General features: G+C 38.4%; 1 protein-coding gene across 5 annotated transcripts in view; it reads right to left on the bottom strand.

Moving 5' to 3' along the window:
• Gria3 (glutamate ionotropic receptor AMPA type subunit 3) overlaps positions 1–21262 on the bottom strand; it is a 277058-nt gene that overhangs the window by 125378 nt on the left and 130418 nt on the right. For all 5 annotated transcript variants that reach the window (XR_004943712.1, XM_036175082.1, XM_036175083.1 and 2 more), the window contains one exon: positions 15259–15446. Coding sequence is in view for 4 of the 5 variants with exons in the window: in XM_036175082.1 (XP_036030975.1) it covers positions 15259–15446 (188 nt within the window). In the remaining variant the exon portion in view is untranslated. The remainder of the gene's footprint in view (positions 1–15258; positions 15447–21262) is intronic.

Genomic DNA, 21262 nt, shown 5'->3' with positions numbered 1-21262 from the left:
AAGAGACAGAGAGAAGAAGATTGTTGGATGGAACTTGTTGGCTAGTCAGTCTAGCTTAATCAGTATGCTGCAGGTTCAGTGAGAGACCCTGCCTTAAAAACAAGATGGGGAAGCAATTGAGGAAGACATCTGATGCCAACCTCTGTCCTCCATGTGTGAAGACAGACAGACAGACAGACAGACAGATAGACAGACAGACACACACACACACACACACACACACATACACAGAGAGACAGAGACAGACAGATTGATCCCTGGCTATAGTCAGTTAGCAGGGTTTTCTGGTAGAGGCTGCAGTTGGTAGAGTCACTGGGGAAATGTATTACTGAGAACTGTTTTCAAGAAAAACTCTCTTTCCTTCCAACATGGACACTTAGTGCTTTATTTTCAACAGGTGGAGAATAAAAAAACAGCTGAACCCAACTCTCACTCCTTGGGAAAAAGATGTGAACAACACTTCTCCTATCTGAAGACAGAAATGCCTGAGGATTCAGGTATGGGCCTGTTGCCACCCCTTATTGATGAGACTAATCCAGAAGAGCTAATGGCTCTGCTAGGACGTGCACTTTCCTGCCACTGCTTGAAGCTCTCCTTAAGCAGCTTGGTGGGGGTTGCTATGGATACCAAATGGTGCAGGGGTTTAGGTCAGTGTTTTAAAGATTGCATTGTGCTTGAGTGGGTGAGACAGAAATTAAGTTAATGTGTGTGAAAAAAAGGATGTGTTTCCTTTGCACGTTTGAGAAAACTGAGTCAAAGCAGCCCATCAAGTAAAAATTGATTTTCCATTGGCCAAGGAAGAGGGAGAAGGAGCGATTTATTGATTATTGAATAGGAGGTTATCGAATTAAGCACAAGCAGTAGTTTGAAAGATGTCAAGAGATGTGCAAAGGACTCTCAGAACTGTTGAAATGACATCAGTTGAAGGCAAGGCACTTAGGAGTGGCCATTGAGAAGCTTTCTATAAGTATCCTCTTTGGCTGTCTAGACATTCTTTCAATGTGTCTGATTTTCATCTCTTAATCCAAGACATTGTAGTACTGAGGTCACATTGTATTGTGATTCTTTTCTCTTATTTACCTTCAAAGGGGTAGTACAGTGTACAGTGTGGAAATCGCTTATTCACTTTTCCTGGTGTTCATAGTCTTAAACTTGGCAGGCATGTCTTCTACCAATAGTGAATTTTGTCAGGGGACTCATTTCTTGCTCCACTTTTCTAAAGACAGGGTCTCACTATGTAGCCCTGTCTAGCTTGGAGCTTGCTACGTAGAGCATGCTGGCCAGGGACTGAGAGTTACAAGTGACTCTGCCTCCTGAGTGCTAGGATGAAAGGCAACTATCACGATGCTTGGCCTTTCTTAGTTCTTAACAATAATTTAAATACAGCTACAGCTAAGGCTGCTACAAGAGATTCAACTAAAGACATGAAAACAATTTCAGTTCATGCACTTTAGTTTGAACAGTACTTTGTATAACCAGTTCACCTTACTGTGTTAGGCAAGATGTATTTTGCCTACTGAACCACAATCAAATAAAAAAATCAAGTAATTGTCACTGTTTTGGTGCCACTCTCAAATCTAAACCTCAATGATGACTATGGGAATGTAGTATCATGCTGCAAAGACAAACAGGAAGACTCCCTACGTTCTGAGAATGTCCTTGTGGTTGTCACAGGTGTGTCACTGAACTCTTCTCTTCTCAGCCAGGTCAGACTCCTTCAGGTTATAGGCACTTTATCCTTTCTGAGTTCTCAGGCTACACGATCACAAGTTCCTCCCTTCATTCATTCACTCCTCCTCATGAAATGAGGTACGTGATTCTAATTATAATGCCTTATATTTGTAGACTTGTCCTCAATAGGCATCTTAGAACGCCTTAGAGAAACTGCCTGATTCATCCTCAAGTCATGCTGGTAGGACAGGGAAGGATTTTTTTCTTTTTATATTTCATGGCTGACATCACTAAAGTGATAAAAAGATGAGGGGGCTGTGCAAGGGCAGACATGAGTTTGAAAAAGAACTTATGTAGAGGTTTAATCTTTGGCCTCGAGCTGTGTTCCTCAGAAGATACTTAATCAGATGCTACTATTTTTCAGAGTGAAATGGGTAATATTTGCTCAGTTGGGAGGCTATTTGATAGCTATATATGTTTATTAAAAATAAGTTGGTTGGGCATGGTGGTGTACTCGGGAAGCAGAGGCAGGCCGATCTCTGTGAGTTTGAGGCAAGCCTGGTCTACATGGCTAGTTCCAGGCTAGCCAGAGGTACGTAGTGAGTCTCTGTCTCAGAAAAAAAGAAAGGAAAAAAAGGTTGATAATAGAATAGTAGTGTTTGGATACCACCTTCTATTTTAGCTCTGCTACTAGTGATATGACACTAGGTGTTACCAATCTACTTAATGCTTTGTCCTGTCTAGACCATTGCATGGTTCCTTTTCAGTTGTCAATTTGTTACAACCTTTGGGCAAAGACAGTTTGACCCTGCCATATCTGGCCTGAGACAAAGGTGTCCAAACAAGGAGAAGATTCATTGAACTGGAAAGGTCAAATGAGTGTTTTATGATAATGCTATGCTTGTTTAGGGCTGTTTCCACGTTCAGTAGCATGAAAGTCCAGATATTTGCATGGTTCAATCATTTGCATTTGCCTCTCACTGTTAGCATGGTGAGGAAGTCAAATCTCCACATTTTATTTTATTTTTTTGTTACTGTTCTTATTTTGCATTTTCTTGGTGCCTCTCTGTAGGGGAATTTAGAGGTCTAAATTATTTTAAATATAAGGGTCCTATGGCAACGTGGGTTTGAACAATAGCTAGCTTTGTGTTGCTCTCATGAACTGTGGTTCTCACAGCATTCTTCAAATGGTTTGTTGTAACATCTGTTAGAATCTAGGAAAGAGCTCCTCTAATCATGCAGCTGCATGACAAACTTTCTAATTACTACATCTTCATTGCTCTTAATCTGAGAAAATTTCCTAATAAAGCCCAATGGTGATTTAAAAAATACTTAGTGTTTCCAAGCCAGTAATTGAAACCCGCAGGACTGACTGTCAGACTCTCAGTGTCTGCAAAGCATAAACTAAGGTGTTCACAGTTAAAGCCACACAAACTCAGGCGTGTTGGGGGCTTTCTTTCTGTGTCAACAGAAAATACACGCACTTCCTATAGCAGGATAGCATGGCTATACTTGGTTAAGGCTTTCTTCTATTTTTGTTTTAAATATAACTATTTTGAATTCCCATTTGATTTGTAACAGGGTTAACAACAACAACAACAACAAAAACAAAAATGATGGTTACATCACTTTTATTGTTGTATTTGTATTGGTTCCTATGTTTAAGATCTGGGAATAAAATACCAGACTTAGTCCTAAAATTCTGATGTTATGTGGGAGGGGTGAGTATGTCTTGGTTCAATATGCATTTTTTTTTCTGTTTTCCCCTAGATGTTTCTATATGCAAAGGGCATGCAAGCAGGAGGAGAGTAGTTGATGTGGAGATAGCCAGGGACTTAGGATAGGTTTGTAATGAACAAACAAATCTCAGTTAATCAGAATTCAACTACCAGAAGCCTTTAATTAATAGGAATTTTCCCTAGGCATTTTCTGGAAGGGCTGATATGATATTTATATCCACACATATGTGGTACTAGCTTTGATCAAACATAAACTCTTATTAACAGGGACATGCGTTGTTCTGTGCTCTAAGGATAGAGGTAAATGATGAACTTCCTAGTGATGGTGTGGCCTTAAGGGTATGTTATCTCATTTGCCTTATCATTTGTTTTTCCATGTCTCAGAAAAGCTCCCTGATGTTCAGCCTTTACAGAACCTCACTCAGCAAAAACCATTTGACGGCGGTCACTAGCTGGCAATATGAGCAAGCAAGGAAGTTGACTCACACATTTGCAATAGTTGTCATAGTCTGCCTTCCAGAATTATTGTGTTTCCTTATCAGCTTGTTAGACTGTAAACTTCCTTAGGAAGGAAGACTTACTATTTTCCACTTACCACATTTAGCATGAGGTAAGACAAAATGGATCTGTTCTCTCTCTCCTTTTCTTTTCCTCCCCCTTTCTGTTTTAAACTTTCTTTTTTTCTCCCTTTCTCTCCACTGCTTTTCCTTCCTGTCGTTAAACTCAGAGCATTACACATACTTTACCACTGAGATATACAATCCCTATTCCCTCCATCAATATCTCATTAATTAATTCTCTATCCTGTTTTTCAAAGCACTGGGAATCATAGTTTCTTGGAACTGGAAGTCTATTTGAACATTTAACACATTTGCTTTAGGATTAGGAAATGAGGTACATTTTGAAGTCTTATGGTTTGAGGCTAAAACCCAGGTCTCCTGCCTCAAGCTTGTATATTCTGCTTTATAAAACTCCTGGATATCTTCCTTCATCTCAAAGAGTCTTAGTCCTTGAGAAGGAACTCTGAAGTTAGTTAGTGAAAAGTAATTAGAATTTTTGTTGATTTTTAAAATATCCCTCCAAGCCTCCTAGGAAATAATCAAGTGAATAATGAGCTATCAGATTTTTAAAAACGAGAAGAGGAAACTGTTGGTCTACTAGGAACATTTCCTTTTTGAGGCCAACAATTTCTCTCATCTGAAACAAACAAGTCTTTCTGTTCCAGAGTAATGATCTTGAATGAGTTTTTTCTTTTTCTTTTTCCAGAGGGGATTTGCTTCTAAATATACCCAAGCCAGTTCAGGGAAAGTATGACCAGAAAATCAAGCTAAAGTCTCTCAACGTAGACTACTGCTGTCTGTTACCAGCTCCCAGGATAAACATTAGTGCATGTTAGGGAGCAAGTTTATTTTTTAGTGCCAGTGATTGTCTAAGTCACCTAACACACCGAAGGGTTTCAGTTCAAGTACAGAGTCCTACTCACTTAAGGCTAGAGAGGACATTAGGTTGAAATTGAGAGAAGTCATGTTTACAATGGATATTTTCAGGTAATCGAGCAGTATGTTTTGCTTTGGCAACACTGTCCTAGAGTTTGGAAGTGCATTTATTTTTGCTTCAAAGTATTTATTCAAGTGTTTCCACAATGTCAAACATGGAAACGAGGAAAGAAATGGTACAGGAAAACAAATAAGAAGAGGATATTTTCTTTTACTGTTGAATCTAGAAGCGGCCAGAGACAGAATACTTCTGTTTCCCTCTTTCCCAATCTCCTATGGACAAACTTTCAAATATAGATCAGTGTGTAGAAAAATACTTTTTGGCCTCCTTTCATCCCCTAGTGTGTGCTCCTTGGGCTGTATCATTTCTTTCCCCATTTCCAACCATTTTAAGTTTCTCTCTGTAATTTGCATGTCTCATTAATCCTTTTCAAGGACCCCCTTTGTTACTTAACTAATCATGATATCTAGTGGTCTCTAGTTCTTAACCTGAAGACATGATGATTTCATGTTCTTGCTTAATATTATTCACTTTAACTATTCAACATATTACATGACTTAGATATTAACTGGCAGTAGGGAATAAACCTTTTGGTGTGGCCAATTAATTTTGTTAAGGTTACTAAAAGAAACGTGGAAGAAGGGTTTCTTTCAAGAGCATGGACACTTTACCAGTGGCTACACCACGGAAGAAAGTCTCTTCCTCTCCCAGTAACCGTTAACTGCCTATAGAAACTCAGAGAGAGGTGGGGCCTCATGAGTTCCCCTCTTCCCTCATAGCAAGAGGTTAATGAACAAAAGCTTGTGTACTGCCTGCAGGCAATCACAGCTGCTATGAGTTTGATCGTTCGATAGCCTCTTGTACCAGGGAACCAGCATACCACAAGGCTCCACTTCTTCCTCCAGCTCTTACATCCTTTCTGTTCCACCATTGACCTCGAACCTGTGATGATATAAGAGACCTGTCCCATTTATGGGTGAGCATTCAACAGTCACTTAATTATTTATGTGTTTTTGTGCATACCTGCTTGTGTATATGTGCACCATGTGCAAGTGGGTGCTAGAGGAGGTCGGGAGAAATTATCAGTACACCTGGAATGACAGCCACTCAATGTGGGAACTAAAGGCTGGTCCTCGGCAGGAGCAGCCAGTGCTCTTACCTGCTGAGCTGCCTCTATATCCCTATATAGTCACGTATTCTCAGCACTTTGACAGGTTATGGTTCTCTGCAGCTACCACTATTTTCTTTTCCAAATTTTCAGTAGCATAAAAGAGAATGCCTAGAGGTTAAATCAAAACAGATGAGGGCATCAGGAAAGTTATCTGGGATCCCCTTTCACCTACTCCAGTGAGAATATGGAAGGACATTATTTTCCAAAGAAGTAATGAGAGTATTGCTCTCTTCCAGTTCTACCAGATGCCTAGTTTATTTTTCATAGTAGTCAAATTAGTGGGGAAGAGAGTCCACTACTGAAAAAAAAAACACCTTCCTAAACTTAGCCTCACTGAAGAATACCATTACAGGCAACTTCAGTGCTACATTTATGATGGACAAAACTGGGAAAGAGAAAAATTGATTTCCAAAACAAACTGTATATTCTGAAAATGGCATTAATGTTTTTAGGCAATGAAAGCTATGAATGAAGAGAAGCACACTTGTTCTTAACATTATCTGGGCCCATAGCCAGAATCCAAGTGAAGGGCCACAAACATATATGAAAGCTAAAATTCCTAAAACAAAGTACTCTTTGGCTTGGCCCGTGTGCCAGCCAAGTTCTATAGCTTGTTTCTATAAATAAAGCCATAGGCTGATGGAATAAGTTTCTCCTCAAGACAAACTCTCCTACCTGTTATATTCAGGAATCTGCTGGAGTGGGGGCAGGATAGTGCAGGGCAGGGTCTAAAGGAAGACCTGTGTTCAGACCTTGTGGTTGCTAAACCTACTCTACATCTGAGAAGCATGGTTTCTCAAATTCTCTAAGAAGGAGGTTAAGTTCCCCTTAAAACTCTCTTTTCTGATTTGGCCATGCGAAAACATTCTTTATGCCTTCCAAAGCTTTGTGATATAAGTAGCATGGAGATAGAGAATGAGCTTATTTGGAGAAACTTAGATCCTAATGTCCTCTACTTTGGTTTGGGAAAGCCAGTTGGAAACATGGTGTATGTTCCCTTGTTTTACAGCACAAATTGAAAATTTCTCCTATTCTGCCTGACCTCCTCAGAAACTTCCTGGGCCTGTGTGTGCGGATTTGGCACTTGCAGTTTGGTTTTGGTGTCTGCCTTGTCCCTTGATGCTCAGCATGCCACTAATTTGTCAAACACTCAAGGCCACAGGGAAAGAAAAGACTTTTGGGTTTCAGTTTGTGGTGCCAGCTATCCTCTAAAGCTTGACACTTAAGGAAGTAGTTCCTCTCTTTAGTGGTGATGGTGGGAGGAGGGAGATCTATGATTCTTCCAGTCCTGCTGCTCAAGTCTAAGCACCCACCTGAAATAATTCTCCAATAAATATTTACACTTCAATTTCATGCTTGGCTTTCTAGGTTTTAAGGTGGGGGTTGGGTGGGGTGAGGCATTGCTGGCCACATATTGCCAGAAGACATTGGCAAGACAATGAAGGCCACAGTTTTTTGCCTATTCTTTAGCTACGCTAGTTTTATATACAGATCACTCTGGGCAAGTCCTTCTCACAATATACGCCTTTGGGGGTCTCATTCCAAAGCTGGATTATTTGGATACTGTAAGGAAATGAACCTGTTTGTTACAAATGAGCACTTTGGGAAAGCGTCGATTTGAGGGTGTATTTTCAATTCTCTGTGTTAATGGGATATGACTCCTCATCAAGTGGAGAAAATAACTGTGAAATGCCTGTTGTGTAAACAAAGCCACTTCAGGCCTCATCAGGATGCTTATCTTATAACTTTTGGTTGAATAAACCCCAACTGAAAAATCCAGTCAGATGAGGGCCAATTAGTGCAGTGATTAATTGTGTTTGCAGCCAGATTCCCTGGGTTCAAATTCTAGCCTCACTAGTCATACAATTATTAGTTGTATGACTTCTAGGTCTCCTTTTCTTTATCTTTTAAAATGAAGATAATATTTCAATATACCTTACAGGGTTATACATGTTTTTACACATATATATGTATATGTATATGTATATATTTTACCTTTATATATATTCATATTGCATTAATGGTATCTGGAATGCTGTAAGCACTTAATACTTTTTGTTATTAAGAATGCCCAATTATCATATGTGACATAAGATTTTTAATTCCTTTAATTATTTTAAGTGATGCTGAAAATCTAGTTAATCTTCAAATAGTGTTTGAGTTGATTGATCAACGTGCATTACCTAAAGTTTCACTGAAGATAAAAGCAGAGATGTTTGAACATAATGAATTCAGTGAGATCCAAATGCAATATGACACCAGTTGGAACTGATGGCCTGGAAAATCCACAAGGACACCATTTTTGAGCAATAATCTTTTTTTTTTTTTTTTTTTTTTAAGCTGAGGATTGAACCCATGGCCTTGCACTTGCTAGGCAAGCACTCTACCACTGAGCTAAATCCCCAATCCTGAGCAATAATCCTTAAGTGGCTTATTTTCCTAAGCAAAGAAACTCATCACGAGCATATAGCTGCAGTTACCAGATATTGAGTAACTACTAGGACTGAACACTGTGTTTTGGGCTTTTTACACATTGCCTGATGTGATCCTCAATAGCCATTGAAGGATGATAGTGAGACAGTTTTTTAAATTGTGAAATTAAATCTTAAACAAACAGATATTTTCCTTGGTGTCACAAGATAGAATGGTGAGAGAGCTAGGATTTGAACTAATGTGTCTTTGCTTCCCAAGCTTATGTTTAGTCAAACTGTACCACACACAAAAACTATTCTTAGAAACTAACTCAGATTGTCTTATGTGGTAGTAAGTCAACTTAATGTTCTGCCAGGAGCATTGGGAATAAGGGCTATGGGTTGGCCTGCTTCCGTATTGTTTTCTTAACAGGCTCTTTTATATAACTCATGAAGAAATGCCTTGGCATAAGAAAGCACCAGGAAAAAATTCACACATTCTATCATTTTGCTGGGTAGAACAATGAAACATATTGGTTTGGGTTTAATTTAGTCCATTCAGGCAGAGGATCTACTAATAATAATGTTTAGAAAAAGAAAAAATATGATAAAGGAACAAGTGGTGAACATTTAAATGTCCTTAAGGGGAATAACTTTCTGGATATATGGTACACAGACAAGTTAAGAATTGCAATCAACCCTCTATAAATTGTGCTTCTATATCTATGACTTCACCCAACATGGGATCAAAAATACCTTTAAAAACCCACATCTTTACTAAATACATATAGACCCTTTGCTTGTCATTATCCCCTGAATAACATAACAAATACATACAGCATTTATGTTTTATTCATTATTATCAACAGTCTAGAAATGAATTAAACTATACAGGTGGTTATGGATATGTCACATACAAATGTGATGCCACTTTATAAAAGGAGTGTCTATGGAGTTTTGTACCTGATAGGAAACACAGATACCCAGTAATGATGCTTTCCCCCCTATTCATTAAGTCTTCTATAGGGATCTTTATTTGCTAGCACACAGTATGAACTTGAAATTTGTATGCACTTAGAATAACAATCTTAAAAACTTTGTTAATCTTAACTTTTCACTAATTCAACATAGTCTTGCCCTCACTCAGTCTGAACTGGGGAGATTTTCCTTTCTTCCACTTGCCTTTCCTTTATAATGAGCCCTTCCTAGTGCTGATTGTCTCTCTAGTCCAGTTAAGCTCATTTGCTGTAGTACTGTCCTTAGGCATGCAGAACAGTTGGTCAGTGCCCTCTTTATGGTAACTCTTTTTACTTGAGCATGGTGATTAAACTGTTCTTGGCTCTCTTTCACCAAGATAAACAACCCCAACTCATAGAGGCTTTTCTCAAAGGCCCTGTTGTCTAATCATTTTCTTGCCACTTTTCTTTGCATCATCTCTAATTGCTTTGCCATCATCTTAAGATAGAACCTGATGAGTGGGCCACATTTGAGTTTGATAAGTTATTTAATGAGTAACTTAGAAATTAAAGGAGATGGTGCAGTTTAACACAAGAGCACTAGACCAGGAGTCAGAAGACCCATGTTTCACACTTCTGTCTCATACTGATACTGAACTGGAAGTCATTTTTTTACATTTCATTTTTTTAATTTAAGATTTTTGTTTTTGAGCTGAGGATCGAACCCAGGGCCTTGTGCTTGCTAGGCAAGCACTCTACCACTGAGCTAAATCCCCAACCCTAAGAATTTTTTAAATTCATTTATTTTTGTTTTTTTGAGACAGAGTTTCTCTGTGTAGCTTTGTGCCTTTCCTGGATCTTGCTTTGTAGACCAGGCTGGCCTTGAACTCACAGAGATCCGCCTGGCTCTGCCTCCCAAGTGCTGGGATTAAAGGCATGTGCCACCACTGCCCAGCAACTAAATTCATTTTACATACCAACCACAGATCCCCCTCTCATCCCTCCTCCCACTTCCCCCAAGCCTTAGCCCCTCCATCCCCTCCTCCAAAAGGGTAAGGGAGTCAGCAAAGCCTGGTAATTCTCTGCTTCATAGCTTGGTTTGTTTGAGGGGGCCCCTGGCAATGGGATCAGGATCTATCCCTGGTGCATGAGCTGGCTTTTTGGAGCCCATTACTTATGGTGGGACACCTTGCACAGCCTTGATGCTAGGGGAGGGGCTTGGACCTGCCTCAACTGAATGTACGTGGAAGTCAAATTTTGACAAGTCATCTAGAAGTCTCCAAGCCTCAATCTATCATCTATAAATCTGAAATAAAGACATCTTTCCTGCTGGCATCCTATTGTGAAGTTCAAATGAGACCATTTGTGTGAAAGTGCTTTGTTTTGGCATCAAAGTGGAGTACCAACACTATGTATCAGGTACCTTTCCAAATGATTTGTACATATTATTTTATCTATAGTTTTTATTTGCTTTATTTTGAGAAAATAGAAATACAGGGAGGTAGGTAATTTGCCCCTTGTCAAAAAGCTGATAAGTGACTGAATCTATTCAGACTATATTCCTGGGGTAAGGTGTCATAGTCCCTTGAGAGTGAGCTTTAGGTTCAGTGGGGGAACCTACCTCAATAAATGAAGTGGAGATTGATGGAGAATGATACAAGATATCAATCAACTCTGGGCCTCTACACACATGCACACAAATGCACACACACTCACATATGTGTGCACCCCCCAGGAATACACACACACACACACACACACACAGACACACACACACACACTCATATGTCTATACATATGCATACATGCATGCAATAGCAATTAATGAAAAAAGAGGCTCTGACTCTGAAGGAGAGTTGGAAGGGTATGTGGGAGGGCTTGGAGGGTAGAAAGGGAAGGGAGAGATGTTATACTATAACAAGATTTTTAAAAAGAACTATTGAAATTGGAAAAATAAAACTAAATAGTGCTCTAATTATTGGAGTTTGTAGCCACAGTTTTCAGATATTTTCTGAGCTCTAAGAACTTACTTATGGTCTCATTTGCCTCTAGCTGTCAATTTCTATGGAAATTCTCACAGTTGTATCATACCTTCCTTGTTGCTTAACTGTTACACAGAGATACTAATAAAAGATCAGCATCTAACTGATTCTTCTTCTCTACTAGTATATGAGACCTGGAAGAGTTAAAAAAAAGAACTTTGGAAGAAATGTTAGAAGAATTTCTATTGTTCTTATAACTACTTGAACATTTACAGAAAAATAATAATGTATGTAATGCAGTGTGGATATTACGGTATATAAAACTTTATTGAAAAATCTGCTGATAGTTGAATGGTTGTACTACACAACCATACTTGCATTATTACCTGAAGGGTATATGGAGTACAATATGAACTTTATGTTTAAATCTGACCTATTGACAATTGTGTTGTAAAGGCATCAGAGGTTCTTTTAACTCAGATAGTCAAATGAAAAACAATTTTGTAGATGACTGTAGAAGTTTTTCCAAGAAAAAAAACCCTAAATGATATTGAAAACACTTAAAATATGAGGCTGTCTTTTAGGACTTGATACTCATTGCCTTATGAAATGTTATCATTGTAATAAAATCTGTGTATTATACCATGATGTTTGTCAGAAGAATGACAAAAATTCCAATGAAAGGATTCAATTTCCTTTAAAAGCATTTTCTTTAAAGAAATGCCACGTTGAAGTTGTTTAAGAAATTTGGTTAATATAAAATTATTTTATAAATAAACAAATTTCAGCAAGGAAATAAATAGCAACAATTTTATTATCATTGGAAGAGAAATAAATGGAGTTGCTATTTTAAAGATTAAAAAATGTGTAGTCTAACAATCACCTCATACAGCTACAAGTACTTTTCCTTTTTGGGTCAGTGGTTCTCAACCTATGGGTTGTAACTCCTTTGGGGGTCACATATCAGATACCCTGCATATCAGATATTTACATTAAAATTCATGACAGTAGCAAAATTATAGTTATTAAGTAGCAACAAAATAATTTTGTGGTTGGGGGTGACCACGACATGAACCGTGTTAAAGAGTCACAGCTTTGGGAAGGTTGAGGACCACTGCTTTGAATGGAACTGTAGCCAAAGCTCAGAGAAACTTAATAAAATGTGCTTCATCAAGTGTCCATCCTGCCATCCCTCCCTTACTGTGTGCCATGCACTTTGCGGCACATTCTAGCCCCTACTTTGTAGAACATATGAGCTACTCAATGGTGAAGAAAGCAAACATGTGTTGATACTTTTATTTTGTTGTTTTTAAAGAAGATAAGTGAATAAAATGGCATAGAGGGTATTCTGAGGGACATTAACAAGAAAGGAAGACAGAAAAGTGAGACATGAAAAACAGAATTTTTGTATTTTAGCAATTTAATATTCTCCCTGTATACTGATTTTTCTTTCCAAAATTTTGTGCCTTCTAAGGGGGTTTGTTTTAATCTTGTGTGGTAGAGCAAATTTTGTTTTTTTTTCCCCACCATGTAAATGAGGAAACTGGGGTATAGATAGTTAAGTGCCCAAGGTTTCAGAGGTATATAGAACTCAGAGCTTTACCCATCACTATTTCCATTACACAGAACTGAAAAACCCCACAGTCCATACCTTTCAGAGAATATTGGATATTCAAGAAGCCAAAGTCCCCAATGGAAAAGAAGGAAAACAAAAAAAGTGTGACAAGAGAGATGTTCTTCTGTTTGGGCCCATTAAGTAGGTCACCCACTAAAAGGCTATTTTGGTCTAAACATTTTAGAGGGCATGTAGTACATGCAGCAGCATCACTGACCTGATTCTTCATTTTTAAGATTGGAGAAAATCAAAGGAAGGGTTCTTTTTTTCAGTGAGGGAGAGCATGGATCATTTGTGTTGCTCAGGAGAATGTTAGTTGAGGAACTAACCAAGCTTGTGCTCTAGATTTTCTGTGAACTACTAGCCATTAAAAGCAGCGCAGAGCTTAACAAGGGAGCAGCTTGTAATTGTAGCCTGTAGCACCAGCAGTCCCCCACCTCCCTCCCTCTTCCCTTTTTTTCTTTTTGTCTTCTCTTCTTAATAGGAATGAATCTGACAAACTGCTAATATTCCATTTCCTATAAAGCAGCTCTCACAGGCCATGGCTGCTCACCATAATTTTGATCTCTGAAGCTCTTTTGGCTCCCAGGCACACTGGGGTTGAATTAGAATTGAAGGTTTCCTTCACAGTTTTGTTCACAGTGAGGCAGGCACTTTGTTATTAACTGGCAAAGGGAGACTTTGAGGAAAATAGTAAACTTTCATCACATTTCAGTTTGGACCAAACATATCTTAGTACAAATACTTCTAGTAATTTTAGTCTAAAATCTCCATATTCATGCTTAATAATGAAAACATCTTGGCCCATTGGGTTGTATTTTCCTCTTTACCTTATTCAATTTTTCTAAAAAATTGTTTATACTTTTAAAATATTTTATTCTTTGGGAATTACATACAATATATTCCAATGGTGTTCTTCCCCCTTCCTCAGCTCCTCAAGATCCTTTTCTACCTCCCTATCCACCCAACTTCATGTTCTTTCTTTCTCCTAAATCAAAAATAAAAGAAAAAAGCCCAGAAAACCACATGGAATCCAATTTGTATTGAGCAACTACTCCTGGGCATGGGGCCTGCCCTGGAGTGTGGTTGATACAGCCAGTGACACTCCATTAGAGAAAAATGATTTCTTCTCCCAACAAGTATCAAGCTTCTTGGTTAGGGGTGGGGTTTTGTGTCCACTTCCCTCTCTGAGTCCTGGGATTTTGTCTGGCTTAAGCTTGTCCATGTGTCATGTGTATTTTGCTTGCCCCTTTTTTAAAAAAAAAATGTTCAAACTTTTAAAACCAGGAGCATTTCCTTATTATATCATCATATTTTTTAATACACAGTATGAAAGGTATAGTATAATGTACAAAAAAAGAGAACAAGAAAGGATAAATTTAAGAGGATGAGCAAGGACTGGATGCAGGTAATGGACGTGAGATATTAAAGAGGATATAAAGCTAATTGTTTTTTCTAATTCTAATCCTGACATTCAAGTTTTTTAGTTTTGGTGGTGATAAATGCATAAAATGTATTTGATACTGAAAGTGTAAATTTTAATGTAACTCTTCACAGTTTCTATTCCAAATGCCAGTTCTAACTAAATAGAACTTCATTGACCTATATAGACTTTGGGTCTGGTTAATTTTGGAATATAATATTTTTATTTATATCCAATACTTTTTATAAAATAATTTATGAAATTTAAAACACCTTAAACTATTATATTTCTCTTCCACAGAGGGATAACTTAGAATAATATAGACAGTCTGAACCTGATAACTATCTACCCACACTCTTCATCAATAGCTGATGCTCCCTAGAAAGGTTTGGGGAAGTACATATTCAGTAATGAGAGACAAAACTCCTATCTGTCAGACTGCCTAATCTATTGTCTTTTCCCTGTTGGGAAGAAGATATAAGAAAGGAATGGGATTACTTTGAAATAACCAGCTATCTATTAAACAGAGGAGTGGAGGGGTGGTTTTATCTGATATGTAGCATTAAATTGCAGAGAGATTCAAATTCATCATGTGATGCAATTTTTTATCAGCTTAGAATTTTCTTTTCTTTTTTTTTCCTGCAGCCACTAGGGAGGAAAAAAGGATTAGAGGGACTTGAAAACTGTTGGCATGCTTAGTCTGTTGGCTACTTAATTTATTAGCAGATATGGGAACTGCCTCAGGATAATGCTTTAACATGCAGGCTTGGAATGCACTAAATCTCAGACATACCTGTTCCAGAATTGTGTTAATCCTTTCGACTTCACAGTCAATCAAGTATCGTTTTTCCTGCCTTCTGTCCATTTCTTCAATGATGCGTCTGAATTCCTGGACGTCCTTTATGTTCCCCACAGACCTTGCGGTCACTTGCCAGTTGTTCTGCACTGCTGCTTCCATAATTGCTTGTAGTATGGAAAACCCTGAAGGAAGGAAAGACAGCTATACTGATTTTTTTTTTCCATTTCAAAATATTTCTGTAGGTGTTAAAGATTCTACTGAGTTTCTTTTCACAGTCCATTGGGTCTTTTCAAACTTGATTCACTGGAGAGAGCAGGTGAACTCACACCTTCAACTCCAAGTCTCCAGATAGTTGGCACCTCCATTTTGGTGTTTTGTTGAAAAGGAGAAAAGATTCTATCATTTGTGAGCACCATGGGGACAGGTGTTTATCAAGGCATGATATGCATTATCAAAATATCTATGGGACAAATGCCAAGAACTTCTTATGTCTGGCTGCAATCTTCTCTGTTGCAATTGCAGCTCATTTCCTTCATCTTTCAATTAAGAATTCTTCAGATTTCAAGGTTAAAAGAAACCCATCACGAAGAATGAGGAATAAATTGATTAGTGATAAAGCCTTTTAAAAACAGGTTGAACCATACATGGATGTGACTATTTAACAAGATCAGTTATGTCACCCAGGTAATGTCACTTTGATTTTGTGAAAGACAGCCTCCAAAACAGAGTATTACTCTTTGATTACTCAGTAAAATTAATTTTGGGGAGTTCTTTCGTTTTCCTGAATAAAATCTACCAGGAGTTCCTGGTTCACCTTAGCTAATTTATATCCAACAACTTTAGCAACTAACATCCTGGAGCTCTGTTCAAAGAAAGGAAAGATCAAATGCTTGGGTTTGGGTTGATCTACCTCAGAATTTGGGAGGCTGAAGCAGGAGGATTGCCAAAAGTCTAAAGCCAGCCTGAGGTACACCATGAGATCCAGTCTCAAAAACCCCCAAACCAAACCAAAGACAAATAAGCAAGCAAACAAACCCCCAAGAGCAGTGTATCTAAAGTACAAAGCACAATGGCACAAGCATTTTTTACATATGCTCACATCTCCAATTTTATATCTCCAGTTGTGCTTCTTATATGAATTTGTAATATAAATGAGTATATATGAATTTATAAATAATAAATGAATAATCTCATCAATAGACAGCTTTATTGGAATATTATCAAAACTATCTCCCTACTTCCATATGACATAACAGTTCAACCACTACAGAAGCAGAGGATGGAGCAAGATGGAGATGTGTTTTTGAACACACTCCAAGTTCTCTGCTGTCTTGGGCCTACCCTGTGGTGTGAGCAGGCTGTGGTTCAGAGTCGTCCTCACCGTGCCATAGAAAATGGTATTGACATTTGGAGAACATGCTTCAGGGAGATGGCAGCAGTGACTCAGCCGGTCATTACAACTCCTTTGTGTGCTGGGTGTGTGCAGGAAGAAGATCACAAACGAGACCCAAGCACTTGGTAATTTCCAAATGAGCAATTTCAGCACAGGAGCTCAAAATTACAGATCAGAGCAAATTACCATTGCTTTAAATGTTAATTCTTACTCTTATAAAACCAACCACGCATATTTATTTCTCAGATTTCCATTTTCATGTGGGTTTTAGATGTACTCTCTGCTTCAGTGGGAGTTGAGGGCACAGAGTGGGCCAAGGCATGGGATTAAGAAATAAATAAACATAGGAAGAAAGAGATTAACGCATGTGGAAATCTTTCTTAAGCAGAGTATAATAAGGCCTCATTATTTTGAATGCCACTAATTAAGAATTATGAAAATTCAGTAAGAAGGTGTTGAATTTTGTTTCTGGAATATTTATAAAGAAAATATTGGCTGAATCATAACAGTTCTGAAATTACATAGGTAGTCTGATATATTTAAAGTAAACTTTTAAAAAAGGCTCATTAGCAAAACTCAAGTGTTCACATGTTTAGTGGAAAAACCAAATTCTTGTCCACAATTTGATTACAGAGAGCAAGAGTTATCTCTTCCACATTTTTGAAAGCTGTTACCATGTCTTATTTTAACCTTCTCTTCCTTGGGCTAAAGGTGTCCCTTTAATTAATCAATCAATCAATTAATTAATTAATGATAAATAATGAATAAATTAATTCCCTTTATGTGGTGACAACCATTTCCTTTCAGCTCTACTTTTTTATGGTAATTCTCAATGTTTCTAAGCATACATTAATTTTACATAATAATAATGGATTTCGTGATGACACCCTTGTACATGAATCCAAAGCATTTTATCATATTCATCTCCCCTTATCCCATTTTGTCCCCCTTCCATTCCCATTACCTCCTTCTTATTTACTAGTCTCCCTTCTATTTTTATGTATTTAAAAATATAATCATTGAGTTTCATTTGGGTTGCTCACAGGGACATGGGTAAGGGGTTCTTTCTAAGAGCATGCTAGTGGCTACACTACTAAAGAAAATGTCTCTCCCATCTTCACTAATGATTAACTGTCTCTTCACAGTAGATACTATTACCTGCCTAGAAGCCCGTAGGGAGAAATGGATCCTTCTACACTCATGATAGGATGTTGACTTGTCAATATTTTATTGATTTTGATATTTGAGATATCTGAAGATTGAGTGTGGGTGGCAATGGGATCATTGCTTATTTTGATGTGGTTATTTTTAGCAGCATAGAGCTTCTTGGAGCAAAGTCCAGGGCCATATGAATGCTAAACTAGCACCTTACCACTGAGATATAGTCCCAGCCTAGACTGGTAATATATTTCAATATCCAAATTATACTAATTTGTATCAAGTTTAGATTCAGCAGAAACCTGTTCTGATAAAGCTTTACTCTAACAATTTACTGTGCATCTATTAACATTTGTGACATTCATTCTGTTCTAACCTACTTTATCTTTTCTTTTAATCCCTCCCCCTGTACTTCTTCCTACTTATTTTGTTTTCATGTTCTTTCATATATGGAAAATGGTATCAGCTACTCACATAGTACTTTGTTACCTATTTAGTGTAACTGCAAATTTGTCCCTTTACCAAGCATACCCTGCTACCTGTAGACCTTTCTGGGTGTTTCTCCTCTTCTCTTTAATGACTTCTCATTAATTTCCCAAGACATGACTTGTTTTGAATTCAAGATAAGTAAATTACAAGCAATGGAAAAGCAATTTGAATAACTTCCACAGATGCAAGTGGACTAAGTACATTATAGTACACCACACACACACACACACACACACACACACACACACACTCACATACACACACACCACACACACACTCACATATACATACACACTCATACACACACACTCACACACACCACACACACACTCACATACATATATACTCACACACACACACACCACACACACTCACACTCACATACATACACACTCACACACACACACCACACACACTCACATACACACACACCACACACACACACTCACATACACACTCATACACACACACTCACACACACCACACACACCCTCACATAATATACACTCACACTCACACACACACCACACACACTCACACTCACATACATACACACTCACACACACACACCACACACACACACCACACACACTCACATACACACACACCACACACACACACTCACATACACACCACACACACTCACATACATATACACTCACACTCACACACACACCACACACACTCACACTCACATACACACACACTCACACACACACCACACACACTCACATACATATACACTCACACTCACACACATACACCACACACTCACACTCACATACATACACACTCACACACACACCACACACACTCACACACACACCACACACACACACTCACATACATACACACTCACACACACACCACACACACTCACACACACACCACACACTCACATACATACACACTCACACACACACCACATACACACACTCACATACATACACACTCACACACACACCACATACACACACTCACATACATACACACCACACACATACACTACACCACACACATACACTCACACACACACACTCACACACACACACTCACACACACACTCGCACACTACACACACACCCCACACCACACACATAACACACACACACACACACACTGAATGTTATGCTAAAGTTTAATAGTCAACAATGTACATATACTAACAAGGGAATATTTCTACTATATATAATATAGTAAGTAATGTAGAATGGAAAAACCTAACAACTTAGCATTTATACTGTAATTTTATTTTTCTTGCCAAAAGCGCTCATGATTGTGTACATTGTGAAAAAAATCTGTAAGAACTACTAGTGTTTTCTCAGAGATGAGGGATTACAAAGACATTTCACATTCACTGTCGTTTGGTTATATAATGTTTGGCTCTTTCACAAGAAGCAGGTATTGTTCTCTGCAAGGATAAAACCGATTAGGTTTTGAAAGTCCGGCTCATGCTGACCTCTCAGAGCACATAAGCTGCTAGAATATTCAGATGACAGATCAACACACCACTATGTGTTTCCTCTTAATAAGCGAAGGTTTCTATAGATCTTTATATACTTCTGTTCTTTGAACCATGGGGATGTATTACCTAATCAAAACCTAAGCAGAAGCACACTGATTTTTGATGAGTGTGTGTCTGGGATCCAGTTGGCTCTGAGTCTGTCTTACGTTTTTCTGAGCAAGTCAAAACTATGGTATAGCACTACAGTGTCATTTTCCAGGCAGAGTTTGCCTGTGTCTACTTGAACATGGGGCTGTTGCACTCTAGAACTCTGGGGGAATGGTCAATTCAGTTCAGTATATGTCAGCGAGCAATCCAAGCAGACCTTTTTATTTGTTTTCATATCCAATTTATCATAGTTTCCCTGACTCTGTTACAGCTGACCAAAGCATAAATAGAAGCTTGAGGGAAAAAGAAAGAAATGTTTGACTTGGCAGAGCAAAACCAGGTGCTAGTGTTTGTAGGAGGTGAGGTTTGCAACAAAGCCCTGGCTTTGTAAAAATAAAGCCTGCTGTTTTAGCAGCTTCGGAATTGTCATCTACTCTGCATGAGTTTTCACATGCCCAGCTTTGCAAGTCCCAAAGCTACTTTGATTTGAGTAGCAAATTATCTCATCTGGATTCCAGACCACCATTGCTGTTCATGCCCTTACTCATCCTTATTTTAAATGGTGGGAGTTGCCATATAGATGAACTGGCTGATTGTGAGCTTACTCTCTGCATCTGACCAAAGTAACATGAGAATATGAAAGTAAGGACAGGGCAATTAGGCATGAGGAATTGGGTCACAGCCATGACCAGTTGAATTCTAGTGTACTGCTTGTTGGGCTGCTGTTAGCAAACAAGGAGACTGAGTTAAAGGCAGTGCATGGATGCTGTGCTGTACAACTATATCATTCTTTATTACTAAACGGCTTACTTCTTCTGCTGATGGGAAAGTTATTGGTGGAAGACAGATGCCTGACTTAAGATTGAATCTCCTCCCCAGGACATTCTGCATCCAAAGACTGATAGCAGCAAAGTATAAAGGCACAATCGTCCCAAATTCCCAGTGGGATAGCTAATGGGCTACCCCAGCTTCAGAGCTCTAATGCCTTGTCATGGGTGTGCCACAGCTATTCTTTTCTTAGCCAACTTCAAGCTTCTCTTCTCCTCACAAGTGGTGCCAATGAGTAGACTCACCAAGAACCTTTTGGCATGTGAGTTGCCATTTCAACATGTGCTCTTAGGGTACTCAATTCATGACCATAAGTTTGACCGCATAAAAGGGATGACAACAGATACAAAAACCTCTCAAACCTATGTCTAAACAAAATATAAAAATACTTCATGCTGAACAAATTTAGTATTTTCTCTGCAAAAAAAGGAGAACAATCAACAGGATTTTGGCATCCAGAAATTGGTAATGAAGACATCCAAGAACATACACCAAAGATGAACTTCTTTCTGCTTTGT

This window comes from Onychomys torridus, chromosome X (genome assembly GCF_903995425.1).
Source record: "Onychomys torridus chromosome X, mOncTor1.1, whole genome shotgun sequence".
Taxonomy (NCBI): Eukaryota; Metazoa; Chordata; class Mammalia; order Rodentia; family Cricetidae; genus Onychomys; species Onychomys torridus.
Note: the sequence above shows the minus strand (reverse complement) of the source record. Positions and strands in the feature narration are given on the sequence as shown.